The sequence below is a fragment of the Rhineura floridana genome, chromosome 11, assembly GCF_030035675.1.
Source record: "Rhineura floridana isolate rRhiFlo1 chromosome 11, rRhiFlo1.hap2, whole genome shotgun sequence".
Classification (NCBI taxonomy): Eukaryota; Metazoa; Chordata; class Lepidosauria; order Squamata; family Rhineuridae; genus Rhineura; species Rhineura floridana.
In genome coordinates this window covers 18,393,362-18,410,260 of record NC_084490.1, presented here as the reverse complement: position 1 = coordinate 18,410,260, position 16,899 = coordinate 18,393,362, and the positions used below count along the sequence as shown (strand labels likewise).

At 44.2% G+C, this 16,899-nt stretch overlaps 1 protein-coding gene across 1 annotated transcript; it reads left to right on the top strand.

The window, feature by feature from the left end:
* Positions 1 to 4: 4 nt before the first annotated feature.
* Positions 5 to 9,968, top strand: LOC133367082 (mitogen-activated protein kinase 1-like). Its single transcript, XM_061590809.1, has 9 exons — positions 5 to 387; positions 1,946 to 2,128; positions 2,762 to 2,951; positions 3,100 to 3,216; positions 3,952 to 4,066; positions 4,281 to 4,412; positions 7,088 to 7,197; positions 7,351 to 7,489; positions 8,265 to 9,968. Exons 1-8 carry the CDS (start codon positions 224 to 226, stop codon positions 7,468 to 7,470), a joined length of 1,131 nt encoding a protein of 376 aa, XP_061446793.1. The 5' UTR covers positions 5 to 223; the 3' UTR covers positions 7,471 to 7,489; positions 8,265 to 9,968.
* Positions 9,969 to 16,899: the final 6,931 nt, after the last annotated feature.

Below are 16,899 nucleotides of genomic sequence, written 5' to 3'. Positions count from 1 at the left end.
CGTCCCAATCCAAACCAGGCGCGCGGTGGCCTGCAAAACACTTCGGGACAGGGCAAGCGCATGCGCCATAGAAGGACCTCGAGTCGCAGCTTTTGCTGAGCGCATGAGCAGTAGCAGACGCTCAGTGTCCTGGGCGAGCGCATGCGCAGTGTTATCGGGCGGTGTCGGTTCCGGGTAAAGCTGCGATAGGAGCGGCTGCAGAAGCTTCTTGATCAGGTCGGCCATGGCGGCAGCAGCGGCAACAGCGGCCCCAGGCGGGGCGGGGGCTGTGCCGGTACCAGGAGCTCCAAGGCTGGGAGTGGAGACGGTGAAAGGGCAGGTGTTTGACGTGGGGCCGCGCTACACAGACCTGCAGTATATCGGCGAGGGGGCGTACGGCATGGTCTGGTGAGTGAGCGCGAACCATGCAGAATGGCCCTGTCCGGGTGCCGTACTCGGGCGAAATGACCACGGCTTGGGTGGCTAAATTAACCCCTGAAATTAGCCCACGCGGCCGCCGTACCCTCTCAGACAGGCTTCCGCCATATTGTTTCTTAGTTACTGAACCCCCATAGAGGCGAGTGGCGCTCTGTCAGTGTTCTTCTTCCCCATCACCCCAGTCCCCTCCACATTGGTTCCTAGCTGCAGTGTGCCTCAGTTTAAGGGTCGTTGTGTCCATGAATATTTCTCTGCCGCAGACATATTCTGCAGATGCTGTCGCCCCAAACCGCACTGTGAACTGGAAACGCACATAAACACACCCTAACCGCGCCAAGTCATTGTTGTGTTCTAAGCCCCTCCCAGGGACTGGCCCTTGCAAGTCCGCTGTCTCTTTGTGCCAATATTTACCAGATTTCTTCCTAACGCCCTCCCCCATTGTTCAGTGTCTGACTGGTGGTGTGCCAACTTTCAGTTGCCTGCTGCTCGTTTAAAGGGTACTTCTGTGCATTTTAATAATAAGATGGCAAGACGTTTGCAGATTGCAGCTCTATGATCCCTCATGAGTGCAGCACTATCGATAAACAAGCTGCACCTGATAAATGTCTCTGTCCAACTGTTGTTGGCACAAGAATTTCCAAGTTAGGAACTTGTCTTCTTGCCAAACCTCTCATTGCCATGTAGTTATTAAGTAGTGCAGGAACTCTCGCTAGCATGTCAACCCTACTCCCTGGGTTTTAGACCGCTATCCCTTCAAGCCAGACAGATTCACCAGTGTTGCTAAATGTCATATTGAGACTCACTGATACTAGTCAATCATAAAACATGTCCTCTTCTACTCTTGGCCTATAGCCTCTACATTCATGCTAGGCTGTTCCAATTTCTGAAATTTGTGCATCACTTTTGCTTAAAAAAGTTCGCCAGGCTAAGAGTGTCTTTGCAATATCCCATTGTACTAAACCTAGCCATCATATTATACCAGCTTGGATTTGGTACCTGAATCTCCAGTACCTGTAGTAGCATTCAAACTCATAACCCCCTTTTTTTGAAGTATTCATTATCTTTTTTCTAATCATCTGATTTTTCTAGGCTTTTGTGCTTGCACTCTGTATCTTCAGAGCTTTAGACCACATCACCTAGTGTCAACTGTTTAGATCTCTGTTCTGTTAGCCCTCATAGTTTTGCCAAGTGGTGATAACACTGTGGATCTTCTAAATAACTTTGATTGTACCACACTATTTATATTGCTATCCCTGCTGTTTCCTCCCTTCTGTCCTTCTATTAATCCTGTTGACTATGGTCCAAAACCTTAGTGTGCTTCTGGAGTTTCTGACTGGCTTTCTTGGAAGCAGATCCCTCTCAGTTGCTCTTGTGGAGCACTGCACTGCTTTCTTCCAATGAGGAAGGGGAAGAAATTGGGCAATTGGGTGAAAGATAGGCAAATTAGTGCACTGAAGAGACAGTCTGGGTGTGTGCACAGACCTGGAGGTCCCTGTCTGCAAGTATCTTTATCTTCTTTTTCTCATAGTTCTGCCTATGACCATGTCAACAAGATCCGGGCTGCCATAAAAAAGATCAGTCCGTTTGAGCACCAGACATACTGCCAACGCACACTGCGAGAGATCAAGATCCTTTTGCGCTTCAAGCATGAGAATGTCATCGGCATCAATGACATTCTGCGTGCACCTACCATCGATCAGATGCGCGATGTGTATCCTTGCAAAACGTTGTTGCCCCTTCTAAGCCTGGAAGGAAATCTACATGACTAGACATTTACATCCCCAGAGGCTGTGGGAGCCATATTGGGATCTGTATAGAGCCCCTCCCTGGCTCCTGGTCCATATTTGAACCATATGTGCAGCTCTGATGCTTTGGCTGGCACACGACATAATGACATGCTGTAGGATTGCTGGGAATAGATCCTAATACCAGCATCTGCATTGGATCCCTGTTGCCTTCAGGGTATCGCCCTAGGCAAGATGCCATTAATGGACTAGGCCTAAGAAACTCTCCTAGTCTAAGAATGCTCTTTCAGTACCATCCCTGTGAATATCTTTACATCACAGGCATGTAAAAATACGATGTTCTTACCTGCCTCATGGTTACAGTGATACATTCTACTAGAGTCATTGGAAATTTTATAAGCACTTGCTGTCTTGCTGAGCCACAGCTACCAAAAGCTAGCTCCATCTAGGGAAGAGACTGGGTGGTTCATTCAATTGTGTGTACAATTAATACCCCCTTCCCGTACCATCAGTGTTCACTTGTGTGCAGCATGAAAGTTGCTTTCCTTGACTGTTGCTCTTGCTCCCCCTTTCCTGGAGGGGGCACCATGTCTCTGCAGATACATAGTTCAGGATTTGATGGAAACAGATCTCTACAAGCTGCTGAAGACCCAGCAGCTCAGCAATGACCACATCTGCTACTTTCTCTACCAGATTCTCCGAGGGCTGAAATACATTCATTCTGCCAACGTGCTTCATCGGGACCTGAAGCCCAGCAACCTTCTCATCAACACCACGTGTGACCTGAAGGTGGAATTCAGCAACTTTTGCTAGACTTTCTGCTTCCCTCTCCATCTGATGCCATCCTGTTCCCCTCTGCATTCTGCAGCCCATTTACATTTGTGCTCATCCTGTGTTTGCCACTCTTGTACATTCTTTTTTCTCTCTCTCCTTACAGATCTGTGACTTTGGCCTGGCCCGGATTGCTGATCCAGACCATGACCACACAGGTTTCTTGACAGAATACGTTGCCACTCGCTGGTACCGAGCCCCCGAAATCATGCTTAATTCCAAGGTAAGTTGATCAGCATGGAGGGGGACTGGAAGCTAGGAAACGCCCAAGTTAAACACACACAAAAAGTGATGTCTGTTCAGTTAGTTGGGAGTGAGGTTTCTCAACTTCTCTGGGAAGAAAAGTAAGATCTAGCATAACCATGAAAGCAACATGAAGATGTTTTCATAATTAAAAACGCATAGTTCACACCCAGTAGATGGATATTTATCTTTTTAGTCTAGCTCGCTGTACTGAGACAACAGCAACAAGATGTGTAATGTCTTCTTAATTTCTGTCCATTCTTTGCCCTGATTCCTGTATCCTCACCTATCAACATTCTTCCCCCCCATTCCTTAAGGATTTAGTGCCTTGCCCCTTCATAGCCACTCCTTCCCTATTGTTCTTCGCACTCTACCCCACCCTTCCTACATTTCCTGTGCTGCCAGCTTTCTTTTGTTATCTATGATGGCATTAAGGGATGCATACCTCTCTCTCTTTCTCTTGTATTTCAAGCCCTTATAGGCTAGCTGGAAAAGAGAGACATTGTCTTGAATGCTGTTCTTTTGCTGGGCCCATAGTTTGATTCCTTTCTTTATGAGAGCTTGAAAGCCTTGATTACGCAAACAATCACTGTGCAAGGAGGAAGCAGCCTCCACATGAATTGGGGGGTGGTTATGCATGGTACACGAGAACAGGGAAGGACTAAAGAAGCCCAAATCCTGGTTCCCTTTCCATGTTTTCCTCTCCGTTTCTTAGGGCTACACTAAGTCTATTGACATATGGTCTGTGGGCTGCATTCTGGCTGAGATGCTGTCAAACCGACCCATCTTTCCTGGCAAGCACTACCTGGACCAGCTCAACCACATCCTGGGTAAGGGGGAATGAGGGCATAGAAAATATTTTGGCATTGGAGGGGAGAGATTTTTTTTCTCTCTCCATCGAATGGCTGATTCGTCCTTCCTGGCCTCTGGTTGAGGCCTTTCAATGCTTGAGGCCTTGCTTGTTACAGCATATAAAAATGTTTCCCTTCTAGGATTTGTCCTGTCCTAGACACCAAATGACTTTCTGTTTGCCCATCGCTACAGGTATTTTGGGTTCCCCATCTCAAGATGACTTGAACTGCATCATCAACATGAAGGCTCGCAACTATCTCCAGTCACTGCCTCAAAAGCCCAAGGTCCCCTGGGCCAAACTCTTCCCTAAGGCTGATCCCAAAGGTAAGGGAAAGAAGACTTACGATGCACAGCCACTTCCTAATGTCCCAACATTCATTGCTCATTGATGATAACCCCATTCTAGGGTCCCTCTAGTGTTTCACGCTTAACAGTCTAACCTAAGTCAGAAGTCTTCAACCTTTTCCCGCCTGGAGCTGACACTAAAATCTCTACATTCATCTTAAGATCCTTATTTGAAGTGTATCTATTTTTTGTTCTGTATACACAAGTAACTGCTGAAAAGTAAAGGTCCTATTAGCATGTGAAGCTTGCAGTCCTCTTGTCACTGTTTAAACATAAGCATTGACTGAGCGTCTGCATTTTCAACTAGTGTCCTAATGCATCTGCATATTCAGCCACCTAACATGCATCACGTGGGGCCTAGCTTTGTTTCTAGGTGAAGACAATAATTTGTGTGCTTGCTTCATGTTTTTAAAAACTTTCTTTAGGTCTTTGTAATTAATGGGACCTGGTTGCAGACAAACAAAAAACATTCATAGGTGAATTGAATGGAAATATAAGACAGTTACTAGAAATGTAATGCAGAGATAATAGACAGCTAATCAAATTGTCCAAGATATCAGGTGCAGGGAAACTCCGCGGCAAAAAATAAAAACAATAAAAGGGAAAAAAATATGAGTGTTAGAAACCTCGAAGCCAAGATGGTTGAGATTGTTACCTTGTGTTTATGCCGTTTTTTCAGCCAAGATTGTAGCTTACAATTACCAAAGCAGCTCTACAGTTCATCCACAAAAAGATACAATGCGTTAGAGAAATGTGGAGCTGTTTCTTCTGCTCCAGGCAGTGGATAGCCTTCCTCCAGAGGAAGAAGGCAGAAAGAGCTGCTGATGGGCTTGGGGGTTGGCCAATGGTAAATGCGGCAACCCATAGAAGTAGCCCTGCCCATAATCTGCTCAGTTGTTACAGCACAATCCTGTATGTGTGTACTTGGAAGCAAGTCCATCTAAGTTCAGTGAGACTCCCAGGTAAGTTGAAGAGCAAACAGTTTAAGGCATGAACAACCAGCAAGTCATTTCTTCAAGAGCAAAAAACCAGCCTGAGAGGCAGTCGGGCCTTAGAATACAAATGCTATTGGAAGTAGGAGAAGTGATGATCGAGAAGCGAAAATAATGGTTTGTCCACACTGAGGATAGATAAAATGTTAGGGAGACTGGCATTCAAAACACTGTTTTGGGGGAGAGCACCAAAGGAGTTATGTTAAATTGAGGTGACAACTAGCTCTAAAAAAAAACACCTTTGGGAAGTTGTAAACTAATGCAATTGGGGCCAGGTGGCATTCACCCTAGAGTTCTTAAATGACTCAGATGTGATGTTGCTAGACTTCTAGCAAGTATGTGCAACTTAAGATTAAAATCAGCCTCCTGGAGGATTGTGACTATAACAACAACAATAAGAGGATTCAGAGGCTAGACTCAAGTGACAGACCTGTAAGTCTTAACTTCCATTCCAGGTAAATTGGTGAGAATCATTAAAGCTATTATTATTATTTAAAATATTTTTATCCCACCATTCTACCCTATAATAAGGCACTCAGGGCAGCTTACAATAAAATCGCACGCATTCATAATAAAATTGTACACAATAAAAAACACAAAAAGATTAAAGAAAATTAAAATACATACAATACAATATATATATACACACACATATATACATATATATGTATATAAGGGAGTGGTATTAAATGGACTAAAAAAGTAAAAATTAGAATAAAAAGTTTTTTAAAACTAGAATTTATTATGCACTCAGAACAAGCCTTGTTGAGAGCAAATCAGTGTGGCATCTTCAAAGTGAAATCCCGCCTTAATTTGTTCAGTGTTTCAACATGCATGAAGATAATATATATCGACAAAATCAACAATGGCTCCTAGGAATACACTGCCACAGGTTTCTGGTTGGCTACTGAGAACAGGTTGGAATGGACAGGCCTTTGGTCTGGTCTGATCTTGTGTTGTTGGCAGTCATGGGATAAGAGAGCAGGATGTTTTATAAACCAGGTTGAAGACTAGGTAGCAAAGTAAAAATAAACACTTCTGCAATGGAGAGAAGCTAGCCATGGGGGCATTTAATTAATAGGGAAAGGGGTTGAAAATAAAACTTTTATTATTGTACTGCCTCTGTGTAAATCTGTGGTGTATTTGGGCCACCCCATCTCAAAAAGTATATTGTAGACCTGAAGAAAGCACAGAAAAAAGCAATATGATTGAATGGTTGAAGCACCGTGAGCATGTGGGGCTGGGGGCTGCTAGCATAGATCATGTTAAAAGGTGCTAGATGGATATATGTAGGATGATAGTGGTATCAGCAGCTGTCATATTCATGATAGCTTAATGGACCTTGGAAAGCAGTATATTGAATATTGGATGTTAAAAGGGGGAGAGCTGTTGCTTTCACACCCTGTTTGTGGGACATGAGCATGGTCACTGTTGGCAACAGGATGCTAGACTAGATGAACCCTCGTCCTGATCCATCAGGCGTCTTGCTGTGTAGTGTCAGTGACATGAACCCATCCATCTTTGTTCTGACCCACAGCATTAAACAACCAGTGCTGTCCAGCCCTGCAACCATGTTGTTAGCCCAGTGGATGTTCTTCTTGTTGCCATCTGCTGTCTGGTTGCTGATACTGCGCCGTCTTTTCTCCTCCCCTCCCTTTTCAGCTCTGGACCTGCTGGACAAAATGTTGACCTTTAACCCTAATAAGCGCATCACGGTGGAGGAGTCCCTTGCCCACCCTTACCTAGAGCAGTACTACGATCCCTCAGATGAGGTGCTGGATGCTTTGATTCTTGGGGTTTGACTACTATTCAAAGGGCAAGGAATGGCGTGTGATGGGTTAGAACGGGTGGTTTGGGAGAGGAAGAAGGTTGGGAGCCAGGATTCCTGGGTTTTTATCTCTCTCTCTCTATTTGCCCCACACTAGCCGGTTGCTGAGGAGCCATTCACCTTTGACATGGAGCTGGATGACCTGCCCAAGGAGAAGCTGAAAGAACTTATATTTGAGGAGACAGCGCGATTCCAGCCTGGCTACCAAGGACCCTGAGGGGCTATTTGGACCACTGGTTAGTATAAACCTTGCTCTTGTTCAAGAGCTTTCGTTTGTTTGTATATATAATGTTTTATTTATTTTCCAGATAAAATTTACAATGTGATACAGTAGGCAGTCATATGGCAGGTTATGTTCCAGGCCCCTGCCGAAAAGCGGGGCCCTACTGTATTCCAGCTGCCACACTCCAGCTGACAGTGATCAGCTGTAGCGTGCGAGCTCCCCGCGCTACAGCTGATCACCCCGCTGGCTCCGCTGTATTAGTGGAATGCTGAAAAGCAGGGTAGACCCACAGAAGTACTGGCTTGGCACCAGCCCAGGGACATGCAGCTGGGTAGAGCAGATCCTTGTAGTGAGCCACTTAACTTATGAAATACACATGGAACTCGTGGCATGCAAAGGAGTTGTGAGAGTGTTTGAACATTTTATGTGACTGTGACTAGAGAAGTTTTGGGTCTGGTCATTGCCTACAAATACTTAATTGCATCACATGCTCTCTGGCTGTTGCTGGGGTTGGAGGGAGCACACATTTTCGTGTTCCCTCAAGCTCCTCAGGCTTTATCAAGTTTTGTTGATAAGTTATTTTTGCTACTACAAATTTAAGAACTGTACGTGTCTGTTGCAGGGGATGGTTTGGGGTTTTGGTTTCCCCGCATCTGTCTTCATAACTCGTAATATGGTGCAGCTAAATGATTTAAATGTTGCTGCATCATGTGAACGAACTGATCTGTAGACAGGACTCCCTGAGTACTGAGTGGCTGTCACCCTCATGGGATCCCCTTTTCTTACAGGTCTCTGCTTCACCTGGAGATGATTTGGGACTGTACCCAGCTCCCCTACTGGATTTTAGAGGGGAGCACAGGATTCAGGGGTTACCAGTTTGGGGGTGCCCCTGTCGACTTGCTGTACAACTGCGCTTTGCTACGTGGCTGTGAACCCTGGTAACCCATCTCTGGACCCCCTTAATGTGATGTCTTGGGGTGAGACCCTGGTGCCCAGGTTGGGGAAGGGGAGGGGAGCAACCTCCCCTACAGGAGGGAAAGGAAATCGGTTTCCCCTGCCTTTTAGCCCTCCCTCAAATAAATTGAAGGGGGAGTGTCATCTTTCTCTTTTTTTTTGGCATTCTGTTGTCTTTGTTAACGAGTTAATAAACTAATGCTGATTTTTAGCAGGGCCATTTTCTGATCCCTTGGGCATTATTAGCAAAGGGAGTTGAACTTAAAATCCTGGCTCCTGGACTCTCCCTCGTATGATCCACAGAACCACACTACCGTTCCAGAACTGGGAACAGAGCTCAAAGGTTCTGACGCCCCAGTGTTCCTATGCTCCTCAAGAACCCTGGCTTCCTTATTCCTCCCTGCACAAATGGAGGGCACGTATGTGCTGGTTTTTGTCCACTGGTTAGTGCCATTTTGCAAACACCTGTAATGCACATCTCTGACCTTAACTTGTCACTATGGGCAACAACTGGTGTGCTGTGCAAGATAAAGATCCTTACGAAGCTAGAAGGTGTGCCTGGTTTGAGGAGGGGCAAATGTCTCCCCCTTCTAATTCTGTGTTTTTTACAAATCTGCGGATGAAAAGGAAGGCTTTCAATTTCATTTGCTTCCTCTAGAAGGCAGGGTTTGTGGTTCTGCCTCTCTCTTTTTCCTTTCTATTTTACATCAGATAAATTGGGCAGTTGGGTATGTGAACCCTTATGTACCTCAAGAAACCAATTGGCCTCTGCAACAGCACTGCACTTTCGTTGTCTTGCTGCTACAAACTAACATGGCTGCCCTCTAATTTCCCCCTCTTCATCAGTGATACTCTTAAACAACAGTATGCGGAATTTTAACCCCCTGTTTCCCTCATGCAAATCAACATCCAAAAAGATCGGGGCCTGCCACTATCAGCAAATGTGAACTTAGAAGGGAGAGAAAAGCTGGGAAGATGATGGACGATCACATCTTGTGTGTCCTGAGGGGACAACCCAGTTGCCCTGTAACAGCCAAACTGTGCAGGGGAGGAGGTATTTTGGATACATGAGCACTAAACAGGAGCAAGCGGTTAGACTGGTGTCTGCTGAAAGTAGTGGGAATGAAGCCACCTCGGTTGAAAGTGAACCCTTTAAAGGAGCACCACTTTTCAGATGGACTAACTTCCTTATTTCAAGTCCTCCCATCTACATGTGTGCCATTTTTGGGTACCAATTTGGATGAGCAAGACTTGCCAGAACCTTTGGGTTCTCTCAAAGACGGAAACTTTGTAAGCAGAAAAATTGGAATGTGGGATTTTCTTTGGTTTCCTTAGCTATTCAGTTGAGTGAGGAGGAAGTCTCTTTGTTCAGAGAGAGGTGCCTGTTTGTCTACCTGTGGTGACAAGCTATGGACTTCCTTCTGCGGTGTGAAATACTATGAGGGAACGTGGATTGAAGGGAATTAATGCCTCCCCATCTCCTCCTGCTTTGAATTGTATAAAAGACCCTGAAATAAATCATTCCTTTATTCCTTGAATGCCTAATTCTGTCTTATTTTGGAGGGGGAGGAGGAAAAGATGGATCCATGTATTGTTACTATCTCAGAACTCAGGTTTTGGGGGGCGCAAGTGAGGTTTTTTTAAAAAAAAAACTTCAGAAATCTGTCCCTACTGAAGATGAAGAATGAAGACTGGCCCAAAAGGAAGACGCGGCTTCAGGACTGGCTTGTTGGTTAAGGTCTGGTTCATACAAAACCTCAAATTGTACAATTGGGATTTATTAGGAACTTACACATCCATTGGCTGCTGTCACTGCTTAGGAAACAAGGCATGGTGCTGCTGCCTTAAGTTCAGTAAGCTTAATAGTCATGGTGGTAAGAGGAAGGAAGCTGCCTTATGGTGAGAGGGTGCAACAAGAGTATCAGGACAGGATATGCTGACAGCAGGGAGGGGTGGACTTCCAGTAAAATTCTCATCTTCGCTGCTTCTGATCTTCGGTACTGTAGACTGTAAAACAGATTTGTAATGTAACAGCAAAGACTAGAAAACCCGCACATAAAAAAATAGGAAAACATCAGTTAACATCCCATGTTTGATAGTAAGAATTAAGTTTTGTATTGCAAAGCTATAACTCAGCTACACCCTTCATTCCAAATATTGCCCTGGAATTCACTACCTTGCATCCTGGCATGAGTTATCTTTATTTGACATAAAATTGCTACTGGTTTGATCTTGGCGAGGGGAGCTGATAGTTGCAAGACATGAGGAAGTAAGAAGGAGACAATGGGAGCTGACTCTATTTCCTTGTCTGCTCTCTGATTGGTTGCTATTGTCCCAAGTGGAGATGACAGCATGCCAAGTCTATACATGTTGGAGTTGGCAAGTGGCACAAATTTGCCTGCCTCAGTTGCTATCAGCAGAGAGACAAAAGAGATATGATAAGGAGTAGCAGGCTGGCTGGTGAGGGAGTTTACTTGAGTAAAGATGTATCCCTGTCTCATTCATAAGTTCTTGCATATTGCCATAATTTAAATTTTTCAGTAAAATCATTTAAACTGTATTTCCTGTCCTAAGATCTTGTTGAATTGCAACAGTCTCCATTAAGGTATTTTTAGGGTAATCTACAAATCTGGTAATATCCTCCATGGCGCAGAGAGGTAAGTGGCGGTAACGCAGCCGAAGCTGTGCTCATGGCCGGAGTTCGATTCCAATGAAAGGAGGAAGTCGAATCTCTGGTAAAAAGGGGTTGAGGTCCACTCAGCCTTCCATTCATTCGTGGTCAGCATATGCTGGGTAAAGAAAGGCCAGGGAAGGAACTGGCAATCCCACTCCATACAAACGGTCTGCCTAGTAAACGTTGCAAGACGTCACCCTAAGAGTCGGAAATGACTCGCACTATAAGTGCGGGGACACCTTTACCTTTTTTACAAGTCTGGAAGCAAAACAGCATGTGGATTCGTCCACGTACATTAATGCGTACAAGACACCTGCAACAAACTAGCCATTCATTGTTTAGATGCTACTTAGATAAAGAACACGGGGGAGGCTTATTTGTATCTTGCCTTTTTGGCTCCACAGTGGAGCCCCCGACATAGATAAAATGCACATTTTAAAACAGCAAGGGAGAAGTAAGCAACCCAACAAACTATTAAAAGCAACAAGCAGCCACCATGGACATTAAAATGAATAAACAGACTAGCGGAACCTAGGAAACGGCCTTAGACTGAGTCAATGGTTCTCTAGGGTTTCAGATTAGGGGCTTTCTCAAACCTGCCTGGAGATGCCAAGGACTGAACTGAGACCTGAATGCAAAGTATGTGCTTTATTAGCGAGGCCTAAACACAACAGAGGTTTTTATTTGGTGTCTAAAAGCAGGTAGTGGGGAACCCAAATTTCTTGAGGCAGGATGTTCCACAGTATGGGTGCTATTACAGAGAAGACCCTGTTCCATCTGAGACATGATTGGGAATACGTGGGCTATGTAGCAGTGCTCCTCTGAGCTCTGAAATGTGTGGGTAGGTTGATATGGATGAACTTTACCAGGCTGAGTCTCCTATGGTGCAAGTTGATTCTCAAGCTAGTGGTCCCTCAAACCACACAAAGTATTTTTGTCTGTGAGGTAGGAGACAGCTATTCCCTTATAGTCTGGATGACTGCCTTGAGCTGGAAAAAAGCACAGTTCTTGCAGTTATTTGGCACTTGGCAGATTCCTTCCTTTGCCACGAGAGCATCTGCGGCGGAACATATTCTGATTATGGATGATTGTTTACCAAATGATGGAAGCAGGAATTGCTTTGCGGTTATCACTTTGCAGGGCTCTGTGTGCAATTTAATCATTAGTACCTCTCCGATGCCTTCTGCAACATTTTTGACCTCTGTCTGCTGTTGTGCAATTATCCTCCAAGAGGTATCCTATATATATGTCATGATACGGATAAATCAGTCATCCAGCCTGTGTTAGTTAATCGAGAATAGAGAAAGCTGCAGGTGAGTCATATTTCTCCCACCTTACTGTCAACATCATACCTATCTCATCTTTGTTACCAAACTCCAGGAGCTGGTCCTTGCCTAACAAAAACAGGATTCTCCCCAATTTGGAGTGTGTTGACAACAAAGATAGCTAACCAATGAGACATTAGCTTCCAGCTTGGCTGACAAACTTCCTCACCATATGAGCATTTTCCCCAGAGGTCTCTGTGGGTCCTCTCCTTTTGTATGCCTCATTTTCACACTGCTCTTGGGGCAGGTGAGAGAGTACTATATTGCGCAATTTTGAGGTGAAGTTTGCAGTTCCCCAGGGAGTGACTGAAAGGTAGAACCAGGAAGTGGTACTGGCATGTGGCTGAAACTTTCAAATTCCTTATTAAAGGGAATGTTTTCCTAAGGCTTGGTCTACACATGCAGGAGAACAAGATGGTATTATGGGCTCTTGTCTATTTAGACTGCAAGCGGAAGGGATACAGTATTTTTAAAAATGTTCCCTATTCTTTAAAAAATCCCTGCAAGTAAAAAGTTAGCATATTGAGAGAGATTCTAGCCCACCCTGAGATAATGCAGCTTATTCTAACACACACACACACACACACATATGAGAGAGAAGAACTCTTTGTTCAGCTGGAGAGCACCTCTCAGTCTAGTCAACAAACCCACAGTAGGAACACAGTAGGAATACAAGTCTTTAGGAGAACAGGACAAATGGCTTCTGTATCCATAGGGGCAGGCCTTATTGCAGAACTTCACCAAAGCCTGAGCTTTGAGAAGTCTTTAGTTTGTAACTGGCTTTCAGCAGATGAGCTTGACTCCCCCCCCTTTCTGTATTAATTTTTAATTGGATATTTTATGTGCACTTTTTTATTGGCACCCGCCCCAAGCTTTCAGGATGGGGTGGACTAGAAATGTAAATAAACATTATGTAACCACTGTAACGGGCTGAAGATCCATTATGGCATGAAGGCGTTAAAACAATCGGAGGAAACCAAGACAGAAGTTTTTGTGAGATCTGAAATGGCAGCTCATAGTTGGATGACTCACTTTAGCAAAAAGCCTGTGCCTGTGTCTGTGCACACATGCACCAATATAGATTGAGATATTACACATACATAGCAGCAGCAGAAGTTGTACATTTTGCAGTTTCTAGTTAGAAACTACTCAGAGTTTCTCTGCTTTCTTGGATTTTCAGAAATATTTGGAGAGCTACTGCTTTCTGTTGCTTAAGAAAAGCTGAGGGTTAGTAGAGTGTACTGCACAGTGACAGCTGGGATGTAACTGCTTCAAATCTCACCTCAGCTATAAACTAATGAGGAGGCCTTAGGCAAGCCACTCGCTCGTCTGTCAGCCCCTACAGCTCCAGTATGACAGCAGTCACTCTGGAGGAAGGGCTGTAGCGCAAGGGAGGAGCAGGTATTTTGAATGCAGAAGGTGTCAGGTTCAGTCTCTGGCAACTCTTGGCAGGGCTAGGAAAAGCCTCAGTCTGAAACTCTTCCTCAAGAGCTGATGCCAGTCAAAACCAGATGGACAAATGGTCTGACTAAGGCAGCTTCCTATGACCTACCTTACAAGGTTCAAGACAACTGGAATATCTAAAGTGTTTGGACTCTTAATTTAGCACCCTATTACTGCAGTGACAAAGAGGATGATGCTAACTTAATCGGTGACTATTTTAAAACATGCTTAACAGTTTTGCAGTTCTCTCTGAACAATAAAACTTTGCTTTGAAGAGGAATGGGCAGAGTTATTTAGAGTCTGACCACGTCTTATGTCTTCCAACATGTGTACAGCTGATGTTACCCAAAATGTATTTTTAAAAAATTTTAAAACTCAAAAATAGTTCTCATTTCTCTGTATGGAACAGCAACAGATAACTGTGTTTTATCAATGCTTATCCTGTTTTGCTGATGCCATTGTGCTATTTCCCCCCACTACCATTAAAGTTCTCCCCTTTCTTCAATAGTATTAAATCTAAACACCTTCTTTGGTTTTAATGTATGTATTCTTTTTCCTCCATATCTGCTTCACTCCTTCTCCTTTCCTTTTTGACCTTATCCAAAATATTTAAAGTAATCAGCAAACAGGGAAAAGTAAGCATGAAAAGACTCACATGAAACTGGGAGGAGGAAGAGAGTGAAGAGGAAGTATGTAAACAAAAGCTCACAAGCAGCAGGATGAAAACCAACAAAATATTTTTTTGAGATTTTAATCTAGACTCATGCAAAGGTCTCGGTTAAATAACAATGCTTGTAAAAGCAAGTTGAAATTGTTACAGGGGAAAGTTTTTAAAAAAATAAAAACATTGTTCCCATGCTGCTTGTTTTTTGAAGGTAAACCCCACACTTCCAAGTTGGGGGAGAACATGATTTTCATTAAATTAGTTTACCACAATGGTATGTTTTCAATTTGTTTATTTTTGAAAGCCTAATGCCAGTGTTGCCATCCATTTAGGTTACATGAAGCTAATCCATTATCTTATTGTTTTGTAAGTATTTTTGTCCTTTGCCTCCACTATTTTTGTTGAAAAAAGAAATTTAAGAGAGTTGGGTGGGGAAATCAGAAATGACACCAAATTAAACAAAATATTGTGTGTAATACAGTCACCCTGTATTTGCTGCCTTATGGCCTGGGCTACTTAAAGATATCCTGCGTAGTATAAGACAGCCTCCTGTGGTTGCACTGACTACAGGACTTTTAAAGGCTATTTTCACCATCTACTCCAGTACCATTGATCCTGAGTAGCAGCCCAGGTTCACCAACAGACTTGGGCAAATTCATGGAGGGTAAAAGCTTTCTGTGACTACTAGTCATGATGGCTATATATTGCCTCAACCATCAAAGGGACAACAAGCTGGAGAGGACTCTTCCTATTGGTGCATCTGGCTGGCACTGTGAGAACAGAATGTTCAACTATATGGGCCTTTTGTCTAGTTCAGCAGGACCATGGCGGTCTTTCACTTCGCCTGTAGCTGATCCTTTTCACTGGAGATGCCAGGGCTTGAACCTGGGAGGACCTTTCCTGAAATACTTTCTGGTTCTTCCAGAAAATAGTTTTCATACTGAATGTGTGTGGCGTGCTCTTAAGAGCTATTTATATATATTTATATCCTTTCATCTTTAGCAGAGTTGAACAGATAGGGGTTCGAAGGGGAGGGGGTCTCCTATCTGAGGCACTAACCAGACCCTGATGGGCTTAGCTTCAGCAAGTTTGTTGTACTGCGTGCCTCTACGCTGGACCATGAGTGGGGAAGTTATGGCTGTCTGCATTTTGGCTGGACTACAACTGCCATCATCCCCAGTCATTGGCCATGCCGGCTGGGGCTGTTACGAAATGGAGTCCAACAACCGCTGGAGGCCCACAGCTTCCCCAGCCATTAGACTATGAGCTGGCTGGGACTGCAACCTCCATGCTCTTATAAGACTGTACAGGAAGAACAGTCAAGGGAAGCTGGTTCTGCATTCCACCTCACTAAGCAGGTCACAAAATGACCATCTGCAGAAATGTATTAAAGGAGGGAGGGGAGAGAAAATTAATCATTTTGCCACACTGAGAGTATGTCAGGGTCAGGGTCAACTAATTCAGGATAAGTCATATTGAATACTTTTAGAAAACGCAACACAACAGCAGCAGCAGCATGGAATGAGGAAGTCTCTTAGGCGTGCAGCACCCAAGAATATAAACAGGGCCAGAGCAAACCACTATCTAGTCCAGCAATCTGACTTCCATAGTGATCAGCTAAACATGCCAACAGTGCAAGATGGCCATAGGCATTTGTTGATTGGCCTTGGCAGGTGACAAAATTATTATATTTTGTAAAATCTGACCAATTCTTCTTGACCAGTGCTACCAAAGAGCTGCAACCCACCATGTCTGTTTGTCTCCCTCCCCCGACTAGGAAATTAATTGCCACACTGGAGAGGTGGTGTAGTGGCTTAGAGACTGAGTTGTGAATCAGGAAGTTCCTTGTTTAGATCTTGCTTTTGCCTCCGCACAAAGCGACCCCAGCCCAGCCTATCCCCCTTCATTATGGGGATAATAACAGGAACTTGCCTTACAGCAGGTTTGTAAGAATTACAACAATATAATGCCTATAAAGTACTTTAGAGTGTTCCAGCCAATGCTAAGAATTATTTTGTTGTTGTGATTACAAGATATGATGATTGCCACTGGTAGAGGAGTGGTGATTGGCTTCAGTAGGTAAGAGGATAACATCCATATTCAGAGGTAGTCTACCTTTGATTACGAGATGCTGGAGAAAAACAACATGGGGTGTCTGTCTTCATCATGCCCTGCTTCTGAGTTTCCCAGGGGCAACCAGTTGGTGGCTGCTGAGAGACAAAAGCACTGGATGACCAGGGCCTTTGGTATGATCAAGCAAAGCTGTCCTCATGTTCTCCTGAAGGATTATTTTCTGATCTCCCAATTCTGAAATGGGTGACAAAGCCTTTAAAAAACAAAACAAAACACTGCTTTCCATCAGT